This window comes from Meles meles, chromosome 1 (genome assembly GCF_922984935.1).
Source record: "Meles meles chromosome 1, mMelMel3.1 paternal haplotype, whole genome shotgun sequence".
NCBI classification, from domain to species: Eukaryota; Metazoa; Chordata; class Mammalia; order Carnivora; family Mustelidae; genus Meles; species Meles meles.
Window position 1 is genome coordinate 166,709,489 of NC_060066.1, and position 21,419 is coordinate 166,730,907.

The 21,419-nt window shown below is 41.2% G+C and overlaps 1 protein-coding gene across 3 annotated transcripts in view; it reads right to left on the reverse strand.

Annotated features, from left to right (window-relative positions):
- NFIA (nuclear factor I A) overlaps positions 1-21,419 on the reverse strand; it is a 361,469-nt gene that overhangs the window by 82,601 nt on the left and 257,449 nt on the right. For all 3 annotated transcript variants that reach the window (XM_046007063.1, XM_046007071.1, XM_046007054.1), the window contains exon 6: positions 15,253-15,380. In XM_046007063.1, coding sequence (XP_045863019.1) covers positions 15,253-15,380 — 128 coding nt within the window. The remainder of the gene's footprint in view (positions 1-15,252; positions 15,381-21,419) is intronic.

Consider the following 21,419-nt stretch of genomic DNA (forward strand, 5'->3'; position numbering starts at 1 on the left):
TTCTGTTCCTCTGGGTAGAAACACACACTGTGTGCTACAAGGAGGTAGTTCAAGAATCTGCACTCATCTTAAGATTTGTATCCTAATGATAAAATCCATTATGGTTCATTCCAGTGTGATTTATGATGATTAATGCACTCAACAATAAAAAAAAAAAGGTAAAACATTCAGACTATTTTGACTTTTAACCTTTTTCGGTGAATAGAAATGTTTTAAAATCATTTTTATGATGGAGAGAATAAAATGGAAGTTAATATAGCTTCTGAGGTTTATCCTTCTTACTCTATAGGCAACCATTTAAGACGAGCTGAAAGGACCCCCCAAAGAATTAGCACATCATAAAGACGTTCAGGTAATTTAAAAGGCTTGCGTACAAGTGATTTCTTTAATTTTTAAAAATGGGAGAATGGAGTGAAAATTATATGGATTATTCAGGAGAAAAGAAATGATGACTTCTCTAATGTATTCCAAATGTTCGTTTGTGAGTGAAAATTTACAACCCGGGAGAATAAAGAATAGACACAAGGAAAATGTCATATAAAGATCTGGTTCCTGGGCCAACAATAAAGTTTCCTGAGTTTTAAGGGGATTTCCTCTACTTTTAGGGCAAATACAGACACCCCAGTGTCAGAACTGAAGTTTAAAATGCTGTATTTCATCCCCCTCCTACTTATAAGTTGGAGATTCCTACCCATCCCAATCCTTCCCCTACCCATCCCATGTGTTCAGGGAAGGATTGATTTTGGCTCAACATAGCAATCACACAACATTCACAGAGGACTGAGAATAAACAAAAAATTACTGAGAAAACCAAATAATTTCCTCTGCATGAAAAATAAATTCAGTATAGTACAGCATAATGTTTTATTCATCCTGCCTAGATACCCAGCTGAAAAGTAAAAAACTCAATCATACATATGTTTGGTTCCTATCTGCCCTATCCAATATGGTAGCTACTAGCCACATGTGGCTACTTACATTTAAATTAATTAAAATTAAATGAATTTAAAAATTCAGTTGCTCCAGCAAAGTCATATTTCAAGTGCTCAATAGCCATATTTGGCTAGTTGTTACAATGCTGGACAGTGCAGATATAGAACATTTGCCTCACTGCAGAAAGTTCTATAAGACAGCTCTCGTCTATATGCCACCAAGTAATTTTTCATGCTTTTGGTCCTACTATTATACAGCAGGTAAACCACACTTTATTTTTTCAGCACGTGTAGCTCTTTTGTAAGTTACGAAGCAAAGCATACACACTATACAAATAAAAATTATATATAGCTGGGGGGAGGGGAGGGGACAATAACGTTCTCCTCCCCATCTCTAACAGGCTAGGGATAATCCAGTGCTCAAACCTGGTAAACATCTTCCTAGATACATTTCTCTATCTAGAATACGAGTTTCAGTGATGCGAAGTTAAGTGTTTATTAAAATATACTCGCTTCTGTCAGAACATGATCGAAAGCTTGGCGTTTACAGGTCTTATTGGAAAAATTTAATTTTAGAGACGTCGTCTGTGATGTTCCATGGTTGGGATATGCCTGCACTGGGGGTCTATTCATCCCGGTGTTCCTTGGATACAAGCAGAAGGCCCATCACTTTACTTAAGGTAAAATCTGAAACCGATTGGAACATTTCATAGGGGAAAAAAAGAAATATAATTTTAGGCCTCTTCAAATTGCTTGAACTGTGAAATCAAGTAATGAACACTAGAAAAGGTTCTGTCAGCTAGAATCCGAGCTTAGCATAGTCAGCATTTTCTTGCTAAACCTTATTATGGCAAAGCATTTGATTTTTCATCTCTGTACTGTGTTCATCCCCACAAATAAACTACTTTGACCTCCACCTGTTACTTCCTGAAATCTGCCCACCATCCTTCAATAACCCTATTCTTTGCCATCAAAGGCCTTTGAGTCGCTGAGCAAGTGGGAAGATAGAGCTGTGCAAGGAGTTGAACTGATACGACTTTATAACTGTGCAGTAGTTCATAGTTCAAGCCGGACGCTACACAGCAAAAGGAAAAAAAAAAAATTTTTTTTTTTTTTTAAGGCTGGAATGGGGCAACACGTTTCATCACTTTAACATGGAATTTTTCACAGAAAGAGAATCTCTCTTGAGCTCTTATTGAATGCAGAAAACTCCTGGCCCTCTCTTTATAAGGGAAACCTCTCTCTACAAGAGTTCCGCCTTCATTTTCGATAGATGAGCCAACAGGTCCTCCTTTCAAAGCTTGAGAACACTTCAAGTTATGTTCATTATGCAGAACAAAATGAACCACGCACTTCCAAGGCAGCCCCGTGGATGCAAAAGGACCACACTGTTCTACAACGCCGCTAAAACACAAAATAAAAATTTAAAAGGGAAGTAGCTGTGCACAGCTACACAGATCACGTTCTGAAGCAGTATCTGACAAAACAGTCTCTTTTTTTAACAATGACATACCAGAAAAGAAGAAATTTCTGCGTAAAGTTGCACTTCGCCTGATTAACGCTACACTCAGCACGAGAGACAGTGTCTGTCTAATTACATTGAATAGTTATCTGAGAGGGATTAGCGCCATGTTTCTGCTCACTGTCATTCTTTGTGACAACGTAATGATAGGCCCGTTTGCTTGTGAGTGCCGTGATTAAAACCCGTGCTGTTTTCTTAACTGTCTTCATATCCTGGAAATATTTTATTAAAAATTACTTATCTGACACGAGGGTAAATACTTGGCAGAACTTCTTCATATCAATTACGTCAACGAGTTGGTTCCATTCAGTCACAGTCTTGGTTGAGTGTCTTCCCTTAGGTTTGGTGACACTTGATTACCAATCCAATATAAAAGCATTTATATTGGAGTTAATGATTCACGCTTTTTTCTCCTTGTCTTATTTGTCCAAATCTTAAAGTTTGGTTTTCACTTAGACTAAAAACTGCTCGTGGCCGACATTTTCTCTGGAGTCATGATTTAGCACTTCTCCTTCATATTCACACCTTTTTTTTGGAACCCAACACAAGGATCCAATTTTATACCGACAACTCCCCACAGGCCAATCAGGATGGGTTGCTAGCAATATACCATCTTTTGCAGCTTTTTCTACTCGTATAATTAACTTTATCCAGCATCTATTAGGAAAAGGTCTTTACACAAGATAAAAACTGAAAAGCAAACGATGTTGGGCTCTACAAGTGGGCTGGCTACCCTCAAACCGAATGACTATTTCCATATGTGTCTAAATAGACACAACGAGGGTCCTCTCCTTTTTTTTTTTCCTTCCACTCACCAATCTCAAATGACAGTTGTCACCAACTGGGTCCCTGAATGTAAAGAACAACCAAAGACGTATACTGAATGTAAGCAGCTAAACTCCTCCCACAAGGCAGAGTTTATTTCTATGGTTTTAGTCAACTTCAGACAACTACCAAGTAGTCCAAGTGGCAAATAATGACATTTATAACAAATTATATCTCTCAAAAAGTCTCCAAATGTGTGGTGAGGACATAAATTTAGGTAACCTGATATAACGATTATGTGTTATAAAGATTTTTTTTTAAAGCTAAAGGCATGTTAAGGCTTCGATGTTGATGGACAAACTCATAAAAATATCAAGCACATCAAAAGGAGAAAAATTACCAGTTAAGTCTTTTGAGGATAAGATTTCTTTTCTGAAAAGAAAAAAAAAATCACCCACTGAAAAAGAGAACTCTTAAATTAGAAGCAGGTGTCACCACTATGAAGTGATAAATATCAAAGAATTACTGGCCCCGAAAAGCACTCTTATGCAACCCATACTACTTTTAATCCTTACATATGTATTTTGACATAAGAACATGAAGAGCTGCTTGTATCAGTCCCTACAGAGTGTTAAAACAGAAGAGATGTTGCACGGCCATTTTGATAAAGCCTCTCTTCTGCTGGGTTCATGAAATGGCTGAAAGGCAGATGGCAATTCGGAATGGCGTTGAGTCGTAAGTAATCTTGATATCTTAGAATTCATTCATCTTGGAAGCTAATCACAGTGGAGTGACTTCTGGGTTGGGATAACCTAACAAGGCAGAGTAATCTGCTATTTCAGAGGACATTTCCAATTAGAAATGTCTACTGGGCTGTCGTTCCTTGAATTTCTAACGGCTTGAGTGCATTTCCAACAACGCACACAAAAACTTTACCTCTCAATACATATGATCACAAAAGATTGGCACATTGCTTCAGAATGAAGGGCAGTGAGAAGTGTGGACCACGTGAAAACCTGGGAGGGCTGGAGCAGCCTCTGGAAGAACAACAAGCATTCACAGCTGTCTGGAAAGCCTGTTCTCCACAGCGGGCTGAAGGCACTGATCACAACACAGTTCCTCACTCCAAACAGACCACAGAACCACGAACCAGGTTGAACCAGAGTAATCTGGCAATTTCAGAGGGGTTTTAAACTGTCAAGAGAGGGAGGTCAGTAATACTTGACTCTGAGGAGGCAAGCCCGTTCATTGTATTTCGACAGATTCAGTTTTTCCATTGCGGTTTAATTTTTCATCAAGGTTAAGTGATGCTGTGACATAAAGTGACAAAATTTTTTATTCCTGACGTCTTCTCCTATTTAAGAGACACACTTTGTGATTCAGTGCTGGAGAGAACCCTCTCCATTTTAGGACTTGTGCTGTTCAGGAATCTATCAGGAAACGGCCCCTGATTTACTATGTCAATGTGAGCATTTCTCGTAATCTTGTAGGATGTAATGCACCCATCATCTCGAAATGGGTGCCATGTCTTTGATTAATGATGAGTTTATGATGTATTTGAAATCCTTGGATGGATACAGTTGGATAAATAGGCATTATTGTAATCCTCTGCTGAGCAGGAAAGCAATTGGGATGTTCACAATCGCAACAGAAATGGCCACATGGCACAGGCAGAAAAGCTACTGACCCTTGAGTTCTGCATGGGCAGGGAGGTTTCTGTCTTCCTCTTCCCCCATTCCTCATATAAAGCCCCTATTCTGGAGTATTAAAAAGCTACTTTATTGAAGACATTGATGGCCAAAAAAAAGAGAACACTTTATTCTAAACTTTATTCTTATACAGCCGATAGTGTTGTATTTTGTTGTTTCACATTTAAATAGAACAATCCGTATGTGGGAAAAATATAAAAACCTATGAGAGAGGGAAGCAAGTCTGAAAATAGATTTATTGTTGACCTGTATCATTTTTTACAAATTAAATCTCTCCCCCCAACTCTCTCTTAGAACTATGTCTGGCCCATAGTAAGTGCTCAATAAATATTAGCTATCAGTTTTAAACACTTGCATGTTTAAAATTTCAGCAGCATTCCAACAACAAAATATAGGTTAATTTGTCTTTCATTGTTAGTCAAATTGTGGTATTATTTGAGTCTATGAAATATCTACATTTTGTTTACAGGAAAGAGGAAGTAAGAACGCTAAAGAATTTTTTCTCTTTATATGAGGTTAAAATTGCCTTCTGTTTGAGTTCTACAAATATCTAATAATGCTAGATAACTAAAATTTATTAGATACAGGAAAACCAGCATAGCCAACTCTTAGGTAAGTCTGATCTGCCTGCTCATCTACCTGTCTCTTCTGTTTCTTCTCTTCCAACTATAACTTCTGGTTATTTTTCCCTTTGGTGAATTTAATGTCAATTCAGAGTAATTGTATTTCCTCTAAGTAAACATTTTTGCTTAGATTCTGCCCAATTTCATTACCCACAGATCAGAACACTCTGTTTCGGGAAAGGGGATTTGAATCCATGGGTGCAGAAAGATCTTTGGCTGGAGTCAGACGGCATTGCTTTGCACACTTCCTGAGAGTTTTCTAGCATACTGACTGGTTTTCTACAGGCTTTTTAGAGATAAAGAAAGAGAAGGCTGGTATTATGAAGGGAAGGAAATAGGGACTAGCCTTTACTAATGTTCCTTTAATAATGGCATGTTTGAGGCACCAGCTTTTTCAAGCAGATACGGTGGAGGGCCGTGGTCCAAGCCAATGAATAAACTCCTGACCTGGACGAATCCTAGTGTACTCATGTCTTTTTTGTGGCCACTAGTTGCTTGTTTAAGCAGTTAGCCCTCCTTCCTTTGCTGCCTGTAAACTCTTTGAGGGCAGAGTCTGTCTTGGTTTATTTATTTTTCCCTCTTTCACTTTGCACAGTGCTTTGCATGTAATAGACACAGATTCATAACTATGTTTTCCATTTAACTTCATGTACAGGCGTACCTCGGAGATAACGCAGGTTTGGTTCCAGACCAACACAACTAAGTGAATATTCCAAAAAAGGCAAGACAAGTGAATTTTTTGGTGTCCCAGTACACATCAAAGTTACGCAATAGTCTACGCAGTGTACAATGACATTATGACTTAAAAAAAAAAGGTATGTACCTTAATTTAAAAATACCTTTTACTACGCTAACCATCATATGAACTTCTTGCAACTTAAAACCACTGATCACAGAACACCACATCAAATATAATAATGATGAAAAAGCTTACAGTGTTGCAAGAATTACCAAAATATGACACAAGACAGGAAGTGAGCAAATGCTGTTGGAAAAATGATGCCAAGACACTTGCTTGATGCAGGGTTGCAACAAACCTTCATTAAAAACACAGTATCTGGGAAGGGCGAGAAATCAAAGCACCATAAAATGACATATGCTTATATCTTAAACTCATATAGCACTTCAGAGTTTTCAAATATTTACCAAAACATAAAGATATAATGCACTTGTATAATGCTTTATGATTCACGAAATATACTTCACCTATTTGTTTTTAAAGATTTTATTTATTTATTTGACAGGCAGAGATCACAAGTAGGCAGAGAGACAGGCAGAAAGAGAGGGGGAAGCAGGCTCCCTGCTGAACAGGGAGCCTGATGCAGGGCTTAATCCCAGGACCCTGAGTTCATGACCTGAGCAGAAGGCAGAGGCTTTAACCCACTGAGCCACCCAGGGGCCCCTGCTTTACCTACTTTAAAAATACTCTATGTCTGGTGCTATGCACAGTACCTTGCACACAGCTGGTACTTAAGAAATTTTTATATACCTCTATTTGATCATGTCAGAGCTCTACCGTACACAGCCTAGGCTGTTTTACTGTCCCCAGCATTTACGTATGAGGAAATGAAAATTCAGAGTAGTCCGCTCAAGTCCCAGGCAGGCTGGGGTTCACGGCAGAATATAAGAATTGTAGAGCTGTGATTCTTAATTTGTACTTTTCCCTCTTTATGATATGTTCTATTTCACTCCTATTTTCTCTCTCCTCAAGCGAGCCCAGAAGATTGGTGTGGCCGTTATAAACCCTGCCGTACGGTTCCTCCCCACGACATGCTACACGAGGCCACGCGATGAGCCAGCGCTTCGCTAACGGAGGCCGCTGGGGCTGGGCTGAAGATGGAGATGTGGACAGGGGAGGGCAGATTCCCCGTCTCCATCCAAGGTATAAGCTCCATCTCTTTCTTCCTCCTTTCTGGAATATTTACACAGCCTCAATTTCAAACATGAAATTAACAATTTGGAGATTTGGATAATTTCTGCACTCAGACGAGCCCAGCTGAAATGCAGCATCTGTTTTCCGGGGCGCTTCTGTATTCACGAGACTGTGCATCTGGGTTCTGATGCAAGAGGGCTGCACTCATTCACACAGCAAATGTACGCAGCACTCCGCTTCCTGAACACTTCGCCCCCCTCACGGGGCGAGCGCAGACATGTGTGGTCTCCAGCTTATTATTTATTTATTTATTCAACAAATATTGATTGCATGGAGAGCCTGTGCCAGGTACTAGACTAGGCTGCAGGAATATAACAGTCATTTTCTGGACGATGCTTTCTCATATAGAATATATTTATATATAGGTGAGAAGAGTATTTCTTTTCTTTTTATAGGGAACCTTTTGGACTCCCAATTACAAGTTATTTTAGGCTCTTTATTTGGCCTGATGAAAACAGCTTTGATAAAGAAAGTAAGGACATTTGGGAAGGGTCGTTAGAGGGCTCGCTGTGTGACACGGCTTTCCTGCCATAAACCCTTGTTGGGATGAAATGTCTCTGATGCAGGAGGGTCCCTAAAGCACAGCACCCCCTCCCCCCGCCGCCTGCCACTGTCCCAGTGTTCCCTGGTACACCAGTCTCTAATGAGCTGGTGCCAATACTAAAGGGATAATGGAAGAGAATATGGTTGCAGAATGATGCTTTCCCACTGTTCCATAAATGCAGAAGAAAAGCCAAGACATTGATCCTACGGCAGTGTTCTGTAACAGCGACTATTCCTATTACAGCGGCAGACTGTGGGAGATTTAATCATTGTCCCTAATATATGCTAGTGCAGCAGAGTGTCTGTGATCAATGTACTATTGTTACCAGTCTGCTGCCTTTTTATTGGCATTGATAATGGGCCTCCTCCTTTGAGTCGCAGCTACAAGTTTAAGTTGGTAAACTTCCCCCACTCTTACAATTGATGAATGACGGTTGGCAGGTCAAATTAGGACCAGCAGAGTTGGGAATCCAAGTGAACCTAATATGTGGTATTTAAAATGACAATGAATGAACAGAAGCCTGCAAAATCCAACTGTGCTCCCAGGAGTGGTGACATTGAACTCTGCATCTAAAGGTCCCAGGCCAGTGGTTGACCAGATGTTTACAAAGATACTCTTTTACAAATGCCTTTTAAAACTGTCTTTCTTTACTCAATAATCATGAGAAGAACAGATGGCATGTTACTGCACTGCTTAATCTTGACCTTCAAAAATGAAGACCACTTAGTCTTTGGGAAGAAGTTTATTTCCGAAAGAAGTTTATCACTGAAAGTTTTTAAAAGAGAGAACTATAACTAAACTTACTATTTATCAAATCTGACTTTAAAAACTGAACTGTTTAGAACTCCTGACGTCTTGGCTGATGTAATAGTGTCTGTTCAGAAGGTCTGACAATCATGGTGTGAAGGAAGACATGCTATTTCTGAATATTTTTTTCTTCAGAAGAAAATTTCAGGAGTCTTTGCCTCCTGTTTTCAAGGAGAGTACTGAATTTCACCAAAAGTCCTATAATTTCATGCTTTTTCTTTTCTTCTTCTTCTTCTTTTTTTTTTAAATTTTATTCATTTATTTGACAGACAGAGACAGTGAGAGAGGGAACACAAGCAGGGAGAGTGGGAGAGGGAGACGCAGGTTCCCCATTGTGCAGGGAGCTGGATGCGGGGCTCGATCCCAGGACCTTGGGATCATGATCTGAGCCAAAGGCAGACGCTTAACAACTGAGCCACCCAGGTGCCCCAATTTCATGCTTTTTTACAATTAAAAAAAAAAAAAAGGATCTGAATCTCTTGTGGAACTTCACAGAAATGTACTTGCTTGGTGCAGCTGTGGTCTCAAATGTAGTAAGTGGTGCCACTCGGTAATGTGTGAAGCGGGATGGACCCTTAACAGAGTCGCTTTTGGGAAACAAAGCATGAGAAGGTTCACAGGGCAACCACAAAGCTGCCTTGCAACTCAGGAAGAAAGATACAGGAAGAACACTTGAATTTATATACACTAATAATTAAAAGACTAAGAAATATCAAGTCTCACTTTCAAGTCGGTGACTGTTTCTCCTCTGGGTTCCAACTGACACCTCATTCCATGGCTGCCTTTGGAGGAAAGTGTCCTGAATTATCCAGTTAGACTGAACAACTCTCCTCTTTTACTCCTAAGGGATTTAAACCTGTCTCCTTTCAACCACCATTAGCTGAATATAATCTTAATGCTACCTCACACGATTAGAGAACATTCACTTTAGAAAAGGACTTTGGCACTTGGAATGGAAGTTCAGATTCATTACCTCATTTAATTGTGACAGCTCTGTGACAGAGATGGACCAGAAACAACAGTTCCCATCTTACAGATAGTGGCTGACAACTGAGGAAATGTGATTTGCCCTTGGAAGATAGGGACCTGATAGAGTCATCTTTGTACATACCTCATACTGCATTCAGTCAGCACTTAATAAAGATTCAGTGAGTTGGTCTGACTTGAGGTATACTGATCAGTCATCCTTCATGCACTTAGAGTGGAGGAAGATGAGATAGAGAGATGGAGAACATGCATTCTTTCATGCAGTGAAACTCAACACTGCACAAGTCAATGAGTGAGTGTGCCACCTGCTCTGATCTGTTTTAAAATAGGTTAGGGTTTCTAAAGATACAAATGTAGTGATCTGAAGGGGCACGTGCACCCGAATGTTTATAGCAGCAATGTCCACAATAGCCACTCTATGGAAAGAACCTAGATGTCCATCAACAGATGAATGGATAAAGAAGATGTGGAATATATCTACAATGGAATACTATGCAGCCATCAAAAGAAATGAAATCTTGCCATTTGTGATGACGTGGATAGAACTAGAGGGTAGTATGCTTAGCGAAACAAGTCAATCACAGAAAGACAATATGATCTCCCTGATAAGATGAAGTGGAGATACAACTTGGGGGGTTTGGGGGGTAGGAAAAGAATAAACAAGATGGGATCGGGAGGGAGACAAACCATAAGAGACTCTTAATGTCACAAAACAAACTGAGGGTGGCTGGGTGGAGGGGGGGAGGGAGGGGGTGGTGGGGTTATGGACACTGGGGAGGGTATGTGCTATGGTGGGTGCTGTGAAGTGTGTAAACCTGGCGATTCACAGACCTGTACCCCTGGGGCTAATAATATATGTTTATAAAAAAAGAATAAAAAAATTATAAAAATAGGTTAGGGTTTTATCTGTCTAGAAAAACATTAAAGGCATTCCTATTTAAAGTAGGGGGAAATAAATAACATCTTTAAAAATAAAGTAATTAATTTAAAAAATTAAAAAAAACAGTATTATCTTGAAAACAAAAAAAAAAAGATTGATTCACTTAATGGCATACCCTTTTAGGCAAACAATACTTGTAATAAAGTTTGGTACACCATTACTTGTCAATGGGGCCCGTGGTCGAGCCTGAGCTGTTGTTGGCTTACTACTTGTTAATAATTAGATTTGACTAAGTAAGAGTCTATGGATTGAAAATATAGCAAACATCAATTCTGGGAGGATTACTGCTGGCAAATTTTGTTTAGGTTTATTGAAAACACCCCGAATTCCCTGCTTTGTAGGCTCCACTCAATCAATCGATATTTCTTGAGTACATTTTATGAACCAGATGCTGATATGGATGCTGGGGATAAGCAGTGAAAAAGACAGACTAAGTCTCACTGCCCACAGAGTGTGCATTCTCTAGAGAGAACACAGACGACAGCAGTAGACAGGGGTATGAAGAAAGAAAAGCAAGGTTACGAATTATTGAATGATGGAAGAAAGACACCAAGTCTTTAGATCACTGGGAGCCTCTCTGATTAACATCTTATTTGAACAAAGATTGGAATGCTGACGATGATTTGATTTTATGGGGAAAAAAATTAATATTTTACTCAGTTAAAAGTTTACACTATTTGCTCATATATTGTGTCCTATGTGTGTTTAATAATCCACACTCCTTCTCTGGCTTTCAGTTATACGACAAGGCTTTGGGAGAAAGAAAAGTTGGGGATTTTTCAGGTCTTTCTGTTGAGTTTTTTTTTTATTTTTATTATTATGTTTTTAATTTCAATACAAGCCCAGGACATGAGATCTTCAATTATAAACATAAGCATTATGATAAAGAGGTTACTGAGCATAGAAGACAAAACTTAACCTCTGAACTCAGACTCAGGTTCAAGTTGGGACCCTGGATCCACAGGTTTACTATCTGTGTGGCCCGAGACGAGTCACTTAACCTTTCACAATTCTGTTTTCATCTCTGCTGAGGCAAGATCATTCCATTCTGTCTTGCACAATTCAGGGTAATTTAAAAAAACAAAACAAAACACAAAATCCTGGTATACAGAAGGTATTCCAACAATCGTAACCGCAGTTTTTACCACGTGTATGGAAGCACTGTGCATAGCGTCTGAGACCATGTAGGCGCCTGTTGGCTTCCTATTTACTTGCATTATGAGTTTCTCTGTAATTATTCATTTGTACAGATAAACAAGAGTTGATGGTATGTGAGTTTTTGCTTGACAGAATTTCACAGGACTCATTTCATCAGTGCGTGATTAGCTTCAAAGCTTCGACTCTAACCCAGTTTTGAGATAACTGGGAAATGAAACTAAGTGGAGGGAACAAATGCAGCATTGTAAGAGAAGCAAAAGTCAGCTTGAGGTTGTCTGATGTTCTTAAACTAACATCATCTTTCATCTCCTATGCCCTTCTTCCCAGATAATAAGAGCTCTGCACTGAGACTGCTGAGATAAACTAATGGGGAACAGGATACTACAAAAGACATTTGAAAGAGCCCATGTAATTTACTGCATGTCTGGTTTGTTTTACTTTCCGAAGCCTTCCTGTTGCTCAAGGAAATTTGTCTCCTCTGGCCACCTTCGGCCCTCTTTTGGCCAGGAGTCCCGAAAAAGCATTTGAGGCAGGTAAACAGATGCAAAGCTCTCTGAGTGAGGAGTCAGGACAGGCCCTGCTGCCTGTGTCACATCGGAGGCACGGACAAAGTATCCTTTCGCATTTGTTTGAGAGAATTATCCCCTCCTTAGGCAACCAAGAGGCTGCTGGTGCATTCAGTATAAGTAACTCCCAACATGTTCTGAAGGTAATTTACATGAGGGAACCACTAAAAGCCTCCTACTCAATGAACTGTACCCCCAGGGAAAAGCTATGCAGGCCCGGATCAGTGTGGGAACAACATAAGGGTGTTCTCTGTGCCAAAAAGGGGATTGGGCTAGATGGAAAATCCCCAAAAAGGACCATCTGGCAGCATAAATTATCCATTTAAAATGGCTGGTGTGAGTTAATGACACCAAAGTCACCAGGCACATGTACAACATCCTTCGGTTGAGTTTTAATGTCCCCTCAGGCCCTGTTTCAATTATGACTTTCTATGCTGAATATGGCCAAGTGTAAATGTATCCACTGTCCTCCCCAACCCCAAACACGTACACCATGAAACTGCATTTTTCTGTGATGCAATAGAGACAGCGGATGGACAGTCAATCCAAGAATATAGTATAATTGTGGGGGATTTCTCTATTATGCCGCATATATAGTATCATTACGCAAAAAGAATTCGGCCATTAAACTTTCATTATTTAATGACTGCAAAGGATCTAGGCATTCAGATGTTAAAATTTATGATTGTTTCACTCGTAAGGTGCAAACTGGAATAGAATTACTCTGAAAAAAAGAGTCACTAGGTCAAAGTACCCCATATTCAACCTGCCTCCCTCTGCCCCCAGTATGCCCCCCACCCCCGCCAAAATACCTACTTAAGGACCTGGAGTCCTTAACTGTGTACATCTACATAATAAAGCAGCTTCACTGTGTATAAAACCTCATTAACACAACACTCAAGCACCATGTACCAAACCTATATATCTCGATTCCGAGTTTCACTGAAGCAGGTAAACTGGCTAGAACTCTAATTAGCCTTTTAAAAAGGGTTCAAAGAAGTTTAATTTTTTAATAGCACATAAACTTTTCATTGGCACTATCCTGAGATCTTGCTGATGATGCCGTTGGCGGCAATGGGGAGTCAGCATTTTCATCTGCATTTAGGCCTGGCTTTATTTCTTAGGCACTCTCGGTACACCGGTGTGAGCTAAGAGTGTTGCGAAGCGGATGTGTATGACCTTTCTAGAAGATCCACCACACCTTCACTGCTGTGTTGGTAATCATTAGAAATGATGAGAAGATGGAGGACAAGGTCCTCATCTCTGTACCTATGCAACTATCATCATGTAATGATCTCCTGATACATCTGTGTGCCACCCCCAACTGTGAATTCCTTGAAAGCCAAAGCCAGAGCCTTCCCATTCACCCTTCGGTTCCCAGGACCAGGCAGAAAGTTCCCAGTAAAGATGGCTGAATGAGTGAGTGAGAGTATTAAGTAGAAGCAAGACAAAATGAAACTTGGGCATTTTAGTAGAAGGAGCAAGATAAAGGACTCGGCCTGTGGGGCCTGAGCTTCTTTTGTTTTTAATTATCATGCAATAAAACTGCTGGGGGATGGAAGGTATCCACTTCTCTGAATGTTAACACATGTATAGATTCTTGTACCCACCGCCACAATCAGGATACACAACAGTTCCATCGCCCCAAAAATCTCTCTCGTGTCATTCCCTGTGAGGATTATGTTTTGATATGTCAGGGAGGAGAGAGAGGTATTAAGATCTGAAGACAAAAGTGTTAGTTCCGAAATCTCTTTGGTGCTTGTCTGTTCTTGCAAGGAATCCCTCTGAGGCCTAGGTTGGGGGAGAAGGATCAGAAAGCATTTTGTTTCCAACTTCCTCGGAGCTAGGTAGGTATAACTCTTAGATGGGTTGTGTATGTTACCTTACTTCATTCTCAAGAGCATTGAAGCAGTTATTAGTATCGGCAGATACTAATACAGAGACACTTAGGCTCAGAGAAGTTGGTTCATTTCCTATGACCCCAGAGCCAGCAGCAGCCAGCAGCAGCAAGAGCCAGGATTATACTCTGACTCTCTATTCCAAAGCCCACACCCCATCCTCTCTACCCATGTAACTTCGAAGATTGAAGAAGGCGCCCGAGAAGATGCTCCCTTGTCTATGCGGAGGTTAGACACGGAGAAAGGTTTCAAAAAGCTTCTGCTACCTGAATTGCTCACATTCCTCTCGAGACTCAGAGCCAAGACTAGACCATCCCGGGAGGTCAGGCTAGCCGTCAACATTTGCTTAGTTCACTAGAGACGGACAGAAAGATAGTTGTTCCGTTTCAACGGAAAAGCGCTCACGGTGATACCCAGTAACCCGAAAACACATTTAAGCACCTTCTCGTTTTCTAAAAGTCCAAGCCTACACTGTAGCACGGGGACCCTCCTCTCCTTTCTGAGATTAGCCATCCGGCTGAAAGAGTTGACAGATTTTTCTCCAAGATTATGAAAAGATAATCCCAAAAGCCAATCCCCAAAGGCACTTAGGGGAAATGCAAAAGCAAAGGCACATGCATCTGGGACTGTAGGGTAGGTGAGGATATGTAAGAGTCAAGCTCCACGGCCCATTCCGACAGCCTCTCAGTTCAGCTGTATGTGCTCCCGGCCCCCCTTTGGTGGAAGCAGCTGTCAGAGATGAACAAGTGTTCGTGTGGAAGGCTCGGCTGCCGTGAGCAGGCTTCCTTCCGTCGAAGCGCGCACAGCCCCCACGCGTGTTTTAGACGTGGGCGTGCTGGCCACACGCCCACATGCCCGCCCCGCTCACCTGGCTCCACTTCGTGCCATCCGCTGGACTGACTGCCGCTGCCCGGGGAGCGCCCTTGGCCTGTGTAAAATGGCTCTTCACCAGGACTGTCCATTTCATCCTCCACAGACTTGAGGCGCTTTGTGGAGCTGAAATAACAAATGGGGACATGTTTGAAAAGCCATCCAAACCACCTCTCTTGGATAGCGCATCTCTGGTGGAAAGAAAGCCAAAGGAGGAAGCAATTGGGCAACTCGGGTGTAGCTCTAGGACTCTTTTTAGGCTCTTGTTCAGTTGAGTGAGTCACTGGATGTGGAACAAAGTCTTGGGTCTGTGTTGTTCCAAGTGTCTGGGATTTTGATTTTTATTGTCCCTCGAGTTGCTGCTGCCACATCCTGTTCCTTTCTCCTTTGAGGAACTGGAGGCTGGCTCCTGCTCCCTTCTCCACCTGGAAATGTCTGCAGGAAGACTGCATTTCGCGTCTCCTCAGGCAGCGGTGGGGACCTAGCCAGTAGCAATGTCCCAACACATCACTCAATCCCTCTGGCACTCCAGGAAGGCTAGAGATCGGGGTTCACAGCCCTCCAGAAGAGCTTGGATTGCTTCTCTCTCTCTCTCCTTTTTTTCCCTAAGTTTTCTCACCTCCACTTGGATCTATTCATTCAAAAAATATTTGCTATGTAGCTGCCCTAGTCCAGATTCTGATGGAGATTCTAGAGACAAATACAATGATCCAGAGATAAAAATAGGGGGAAGGAGTATATTTCCCTCTGAGAAGAATGGCCCAATCCTTTTTATGCCCTTCCTCTTTTGATGTCTACACCAAGGTCACCAAAATGAAGTTCTGGGTTTTTTTTTTTTTTTTTTTTGGAGAGGTATGGTTGGGAAATTCCAACATTTCCTCTAGTTGAAGGACTGAGTTTTTCTCCCAAGTTGAGGCTTCAGGAGTGAAAAGACAGTAAAATGCCATGTTGCTAATATGTTCTAATTGTCTTAATTGATTATGTCACTAACATGCTACCAGAATGAATAGATTTCATACCTAGTGGGAGTGCCCACTGGGAAATCTCTTCCTTGTGTGTCTGGGTACAGACTTTTTAATATGTTTTCATTTATCAAACACGTGCTGTGTCCCTATGTGTTAGGTGCTGTGCTAAATGCTGGGATATCGAGATGCATCTGACATGGTCCCTGTCTCCATGGAGTTCACAGTCCAGCAGATAGAGATGCAGAGGCACATAAAATTGTGCAAAAGAGAAATGTAGGTATTATGATGAAAGTACATACAGGACACAGTAGATTTCTTGATGAAAGAAGAAAACAATGATATGCCTGGGAGGTTGGGAAAAGCTTCCTGACCGACAGAGTTCCTGAGCTGTCTCTGAGTGAGTGTCGAGGAGACAGGCATAAGGAAGAAGAGGGCACGGAGAGGCTGGCTTTGGGTTGATGCACCACTCAGGCAGCCATTTTTATTTCAAGATACATCTTTATCAATTGGCAAAGCGTCACCATCTCAAGTTTCCCCACCCTTGCCACACCAGCTGTGTCCCAGGACGCCCTCATGATTCACAAACTAAAGGATTCACGTCGTGTGTATCTGGGACATTCCAGGACTCAGCCTGAGCCCAGTGGCAGAGCAGCACCCATTCTCATCGCTCGTGTCACCCAGGTTATCGGGTACTCTGAGCATGGCTCCCAGGAGGGAGGTGCGTATCAGGCAGAAGCAACATCATGAGGAAGGTGCGACACGTGCAGAGAACTGCCAGCTGTGTCAGAGTGAAAGAAGGGGGTGGAGGTGATAGAAGATGATACGAATCCGGATTTGATCCTGTTGGCCATGGAGACTCCCTGAGAAAGTGTCAACAGGGAGTGACATCAGACCTGATTTCAGGAAGTCCCCTCTTGTGGGCGTGCAGATGATGGCTTTGGAAAAGCAAAGCAAAAAGGAGGAGATGGATCCTAGGAGCAGCGAGACAGTGAAGAGGTGATGGCTGCAATTCGAATAAGAAAATGTGGAGGGCCCAATGTAAGGCAAGAAATTCTAATTATTAAAGGTGGAATTCTAGTATGCTTTGCCTTTAAGTTCTGGTCTCATTAAAGCCAGACCACAGGAAAGCAACATATCAGTAAGCATGCTAGCTTAGCACCCAAAGGAAAACATTTAATAACGTATTTTATGTTCTTTGCTTGGCTTTCCTTGAAGTTCAATGAAATAGCCACTTGGAGAACTTTTCTATAATTTATGAAACTACTTCGAATAGAAATTTTTTTTTTAAAGATTTTATTTATTTATTTGACAGACAGAGATCACAAGTGGGCAGAGAGGCAGGCAGAGAGAGAGGGGGAAGCAGGCTCCCTGCTGAGCAGAGAGCTGGATCCCGGGCTCGATACCAGGACCCTGAGATCATGCCCTGGGCCGAAGGCAGAGGCTTTAACCCACTGAGCCACCCAGGCGCCCCCTAGAAATTTTTTTTAACAGAAGGATGTTCACAAAAAATTCCTTCCAATACATAAAATCAGAAAAAAATACGATCTCTTTGCATGAAGTTCTATTCTTTCCTTTTATCAGAAAATGCAGCTTCTATAACCTCGTGCTACCCCTTCTTGCCTTGGCAACCAGGAATCTCAGGATTAGAGGTAAGGTACAACTCTTGGATCAGGCTACTGATGTAACAGTCTCTCCCATTTTCCCATATGGTTTCTGGTTTCTCTATCTATATTTAATATAGTACCTGATGTATTTAAAACTTGAAAGCCACTTGAAACCCTTTTGGAAGTTGGTAGAATACATGTTAAAACGAATATAAATATTTCCCTTATGTTTCCTGACAAATAAAAGGCAAGACCTCTATGTTCTGATGGGACTGTGAGCTCTGTAGGGAAATCACCTTCTTCTTCTTCTTTTTTTAAAATCTGTAGTGCCTACCACAATGTTTGGCTAATAGCAGATACTCAAAAACTGCTGAACTGGGCTCTTGACTTAGAAACAGCCGTATGAGTACTTGTGACAGGCATTAGCCCAAGTGTCACAATTCACTGAGATCCAACACAAAAGGCCAACTCCGTGGTCTGTAATTCTTCTGTTATTAATTTTTTTTGAGTTTCTAAAATTTTCTATTTCCTTGGTGTCCTCTAATAAAATGCAAATATCCCATGAACTTGCTAATCCTAAAGGTGAGAGTCTGTAGATATTAGCTCCCATCTTTATTTGAAAGCAAGGACTTTCCTGAGGTTGATACAGGACAAATGTCTGGAGGGTGGAGGTACAGCGTGGAGGAGATAAAAAGATCCAGGAGCGAAGCAAGTTAGAGGTGCCAGGATGGACATGTGAAGGCTTCCAAGACAAAGTTTACTGACCTCACAAACCTGACAGGTGATTTATCTTGATGAAGTTCTTTGGGATGAAAAAGTATACTTTATCCCAATTTTTACACAACCCCCTCTGTGATTTTAGAGATGTTTACCATCAAGGGGTACAGAATTGAAGTTAATGACTATCCATCTCCTTTTTTTTTTCTTTTAACTTAGAAATGAATCAGTCATTGATTATGGTTTCTTGCTCTTGACTTTCTAACACACTGACTCCATTCTCCCAGAAACACTGGAGGAAAATAAGAAAGTACTAGTAAGATCTCTACCTAAGAGAAAGCTAAGTACTCTTTTGAGGAGAGACACACCATCTCTTCCTGTGTGTGGAATTGGTTGTGTTCCTTGCAATCATACCTAGAAATTAAGGTAAACTATCACCTCCATTCGAAACACTTGTTTAATTCTGATGATATGCAAAGCATGGAAGCCTTACCTTGCACCCACAAATCTGCAAAATGACTCTTTACTGAGTGTTCACAGTACCCTGAACTGAAAATTTCCATTTACATGTCAGTCTCTACCATTAGACTGTAACGCTCATCTTACTTGATTTTATACTCACAGTGCCTAGGACAAGGTTCCTGTTAAGAAATGTCTGTTGCGGGAGGGGAGAGGGGTGGGGGGTTGGGTGAGCCTGGTGGTGGGTATTATGGAGGGCGCGTATTGCATGGAGCACTGGTGTCGTGCATAAACAATGAATTTTGGAACACTGAAAAGAAATCACATAAAATAAAATACAATGGGGAAAAAAAAGAAATGTCTGTTGCCAAATTGGAGCATTTACACACTGTCCTCTATGGGAATTACCGTCCAGATGGGGAGGCAGGACATGTACAAATCTCAAAGATCGTAACAGTAATTCAAGGTAGCACACCCTAAGAACCGAGGAAAAATAGGGATAATAGATATTCCTTTTAGGGGGCTTCATATTCTATCGTTCCTTACTGAAAGAGTAAGCCCCATTCCTAAGAGGATCGAATGCGAAAATATCATGTTTTTAAAGTTCCAGCACACCTGAATTTGAATATAGACTGTGCCATTTACTAGCTCTGTGACCTTGGGCAAGTCACTCAACTTCTCTGGCCCCTGGGTTGATCCGCTGTTAAATGGCGACACCATCTACATGGTAAAAGTACTGTAAAGATTAAATCATATCCGGGATGTAAAGCAGCTAATACAGTGTCTGCTACAGACCAAGTGACCGATTAATATTGGCCCGGCATGAACAAATATTGATTGGTTGATGAACTTTTCTATATGTAAATCTGCGGTATTCTTCTGGGCACATTTTTTCTAACCTGTACACAGATAATTCTGCTGAGTCTATATATTTAGAGAATAATTAAAAAAAAAACAAACCCATCCTAGGAGATCCTAATGAGAGTAAAACAAACATATTACCAAGTTATTAACTACTGCTGCTGTTTATAATTAGCTCCTTATCAGGATTAGTTATTTGCAGAATATGAGAATGACAGTAGCCTTTTAAATGACATTAAAAACCAGGTTTCCACTCAGAGAATCACAACACAAGGCAACAAAACAGCTGGAGAAGTGAAAAGGACCGGGATGGGGGGTCGGAGAGGAGGGGAGACATGGACTGTTTGGGACGTCCATGGTATATGCTCAGCACACATATGAAAAACAAACAGCCCATCAACTTTTAAATTAATCACTGCCCACAAGTATTTGCAAAGCTTTTTCATGTTGACTGAGTGCAGTAATGTACAACGTCCCCTCCATCAGCAAACATTCAAAATCCTCAAAACGTATTAACACCTGAATCTGTTCACAATCTCATTCTTTCATTATAAATGTACTTTGGATTTCAGACTTTTTTTTTCCTGAGGATCCGATACTATAAGGAACTAAGGGGAACCCTTAAACAACATGAAAGGTGAGCGTAACTGGTCTTTAACTGTTTTCGAAGTATTCGTCATGACAAAGTGAATTCTCTCTTTCTTTCCTTCTTTCTTTTTGTAAGGCTGGTTAAAATATATAAAGTCAAGGTAAGACAGAGTCGCCACCAAGGAAAATTTCTATAATCTGGCCATTGTTTTAAATCATAAAACTCCAGGGCTTGCTTGAAAGGAGAATATACCTTTGTGAAACGTTTTTCTGCAAAGTACACAAACATTCTTTTCTTTGTTGTCACAGTCCAGTGCTAAAGCCAATTTGTAAAAGAATACTGTGGGTTTAATGCCTAATCCCTTTCCTTCTGGTACCGGTTATCTAGAGGCAACAGGATCTTGCAAAATGCTTCATTTTGACTTGGGCTTTGTGACCTCAAGGGGATCCAGAACCCCGGAATCCTTATCTGGTTGTGCTTTTCCAGCTTTACTTTTTTTAAAGGTCTCTTGGGGCAACAGACTTTATGAGCCAGCCCCGCCCTGCCGCAGGACTGCATTCACTTTTGTGACCACACACCTAGGTATCAAGTGGGTTTTGGGCGGCAGGACAGCTCCAATAGCCTGGATTTTGAGATCTGTGGGGGCAAACGCCCTGGGACTGCGCTGTAATGTCTGCTGTAGGCACCAGGACCGGAACCGGTGTTGCCAGTGTGGACGTTTTGCCAAATAAGCCAAGACACATGCCTCCTCCCCAGTCAAACTTGTCCTTAATCTGCTGAGAACATGCTGTGCTTATCATGCATCCTTTCTCTAGGCTTTGCTCCTGCCTTCACCCCACCCAGACACTATTCCTTTTCCTTCCCACCTTGCCAACTTGAAACCAACATTTACACCTTAATGCAAGTCAATCTTTTTGGATAAAGCCTTCCTTAACTATTTGTGGCCTATGCCATATACTTTAGCTCATTG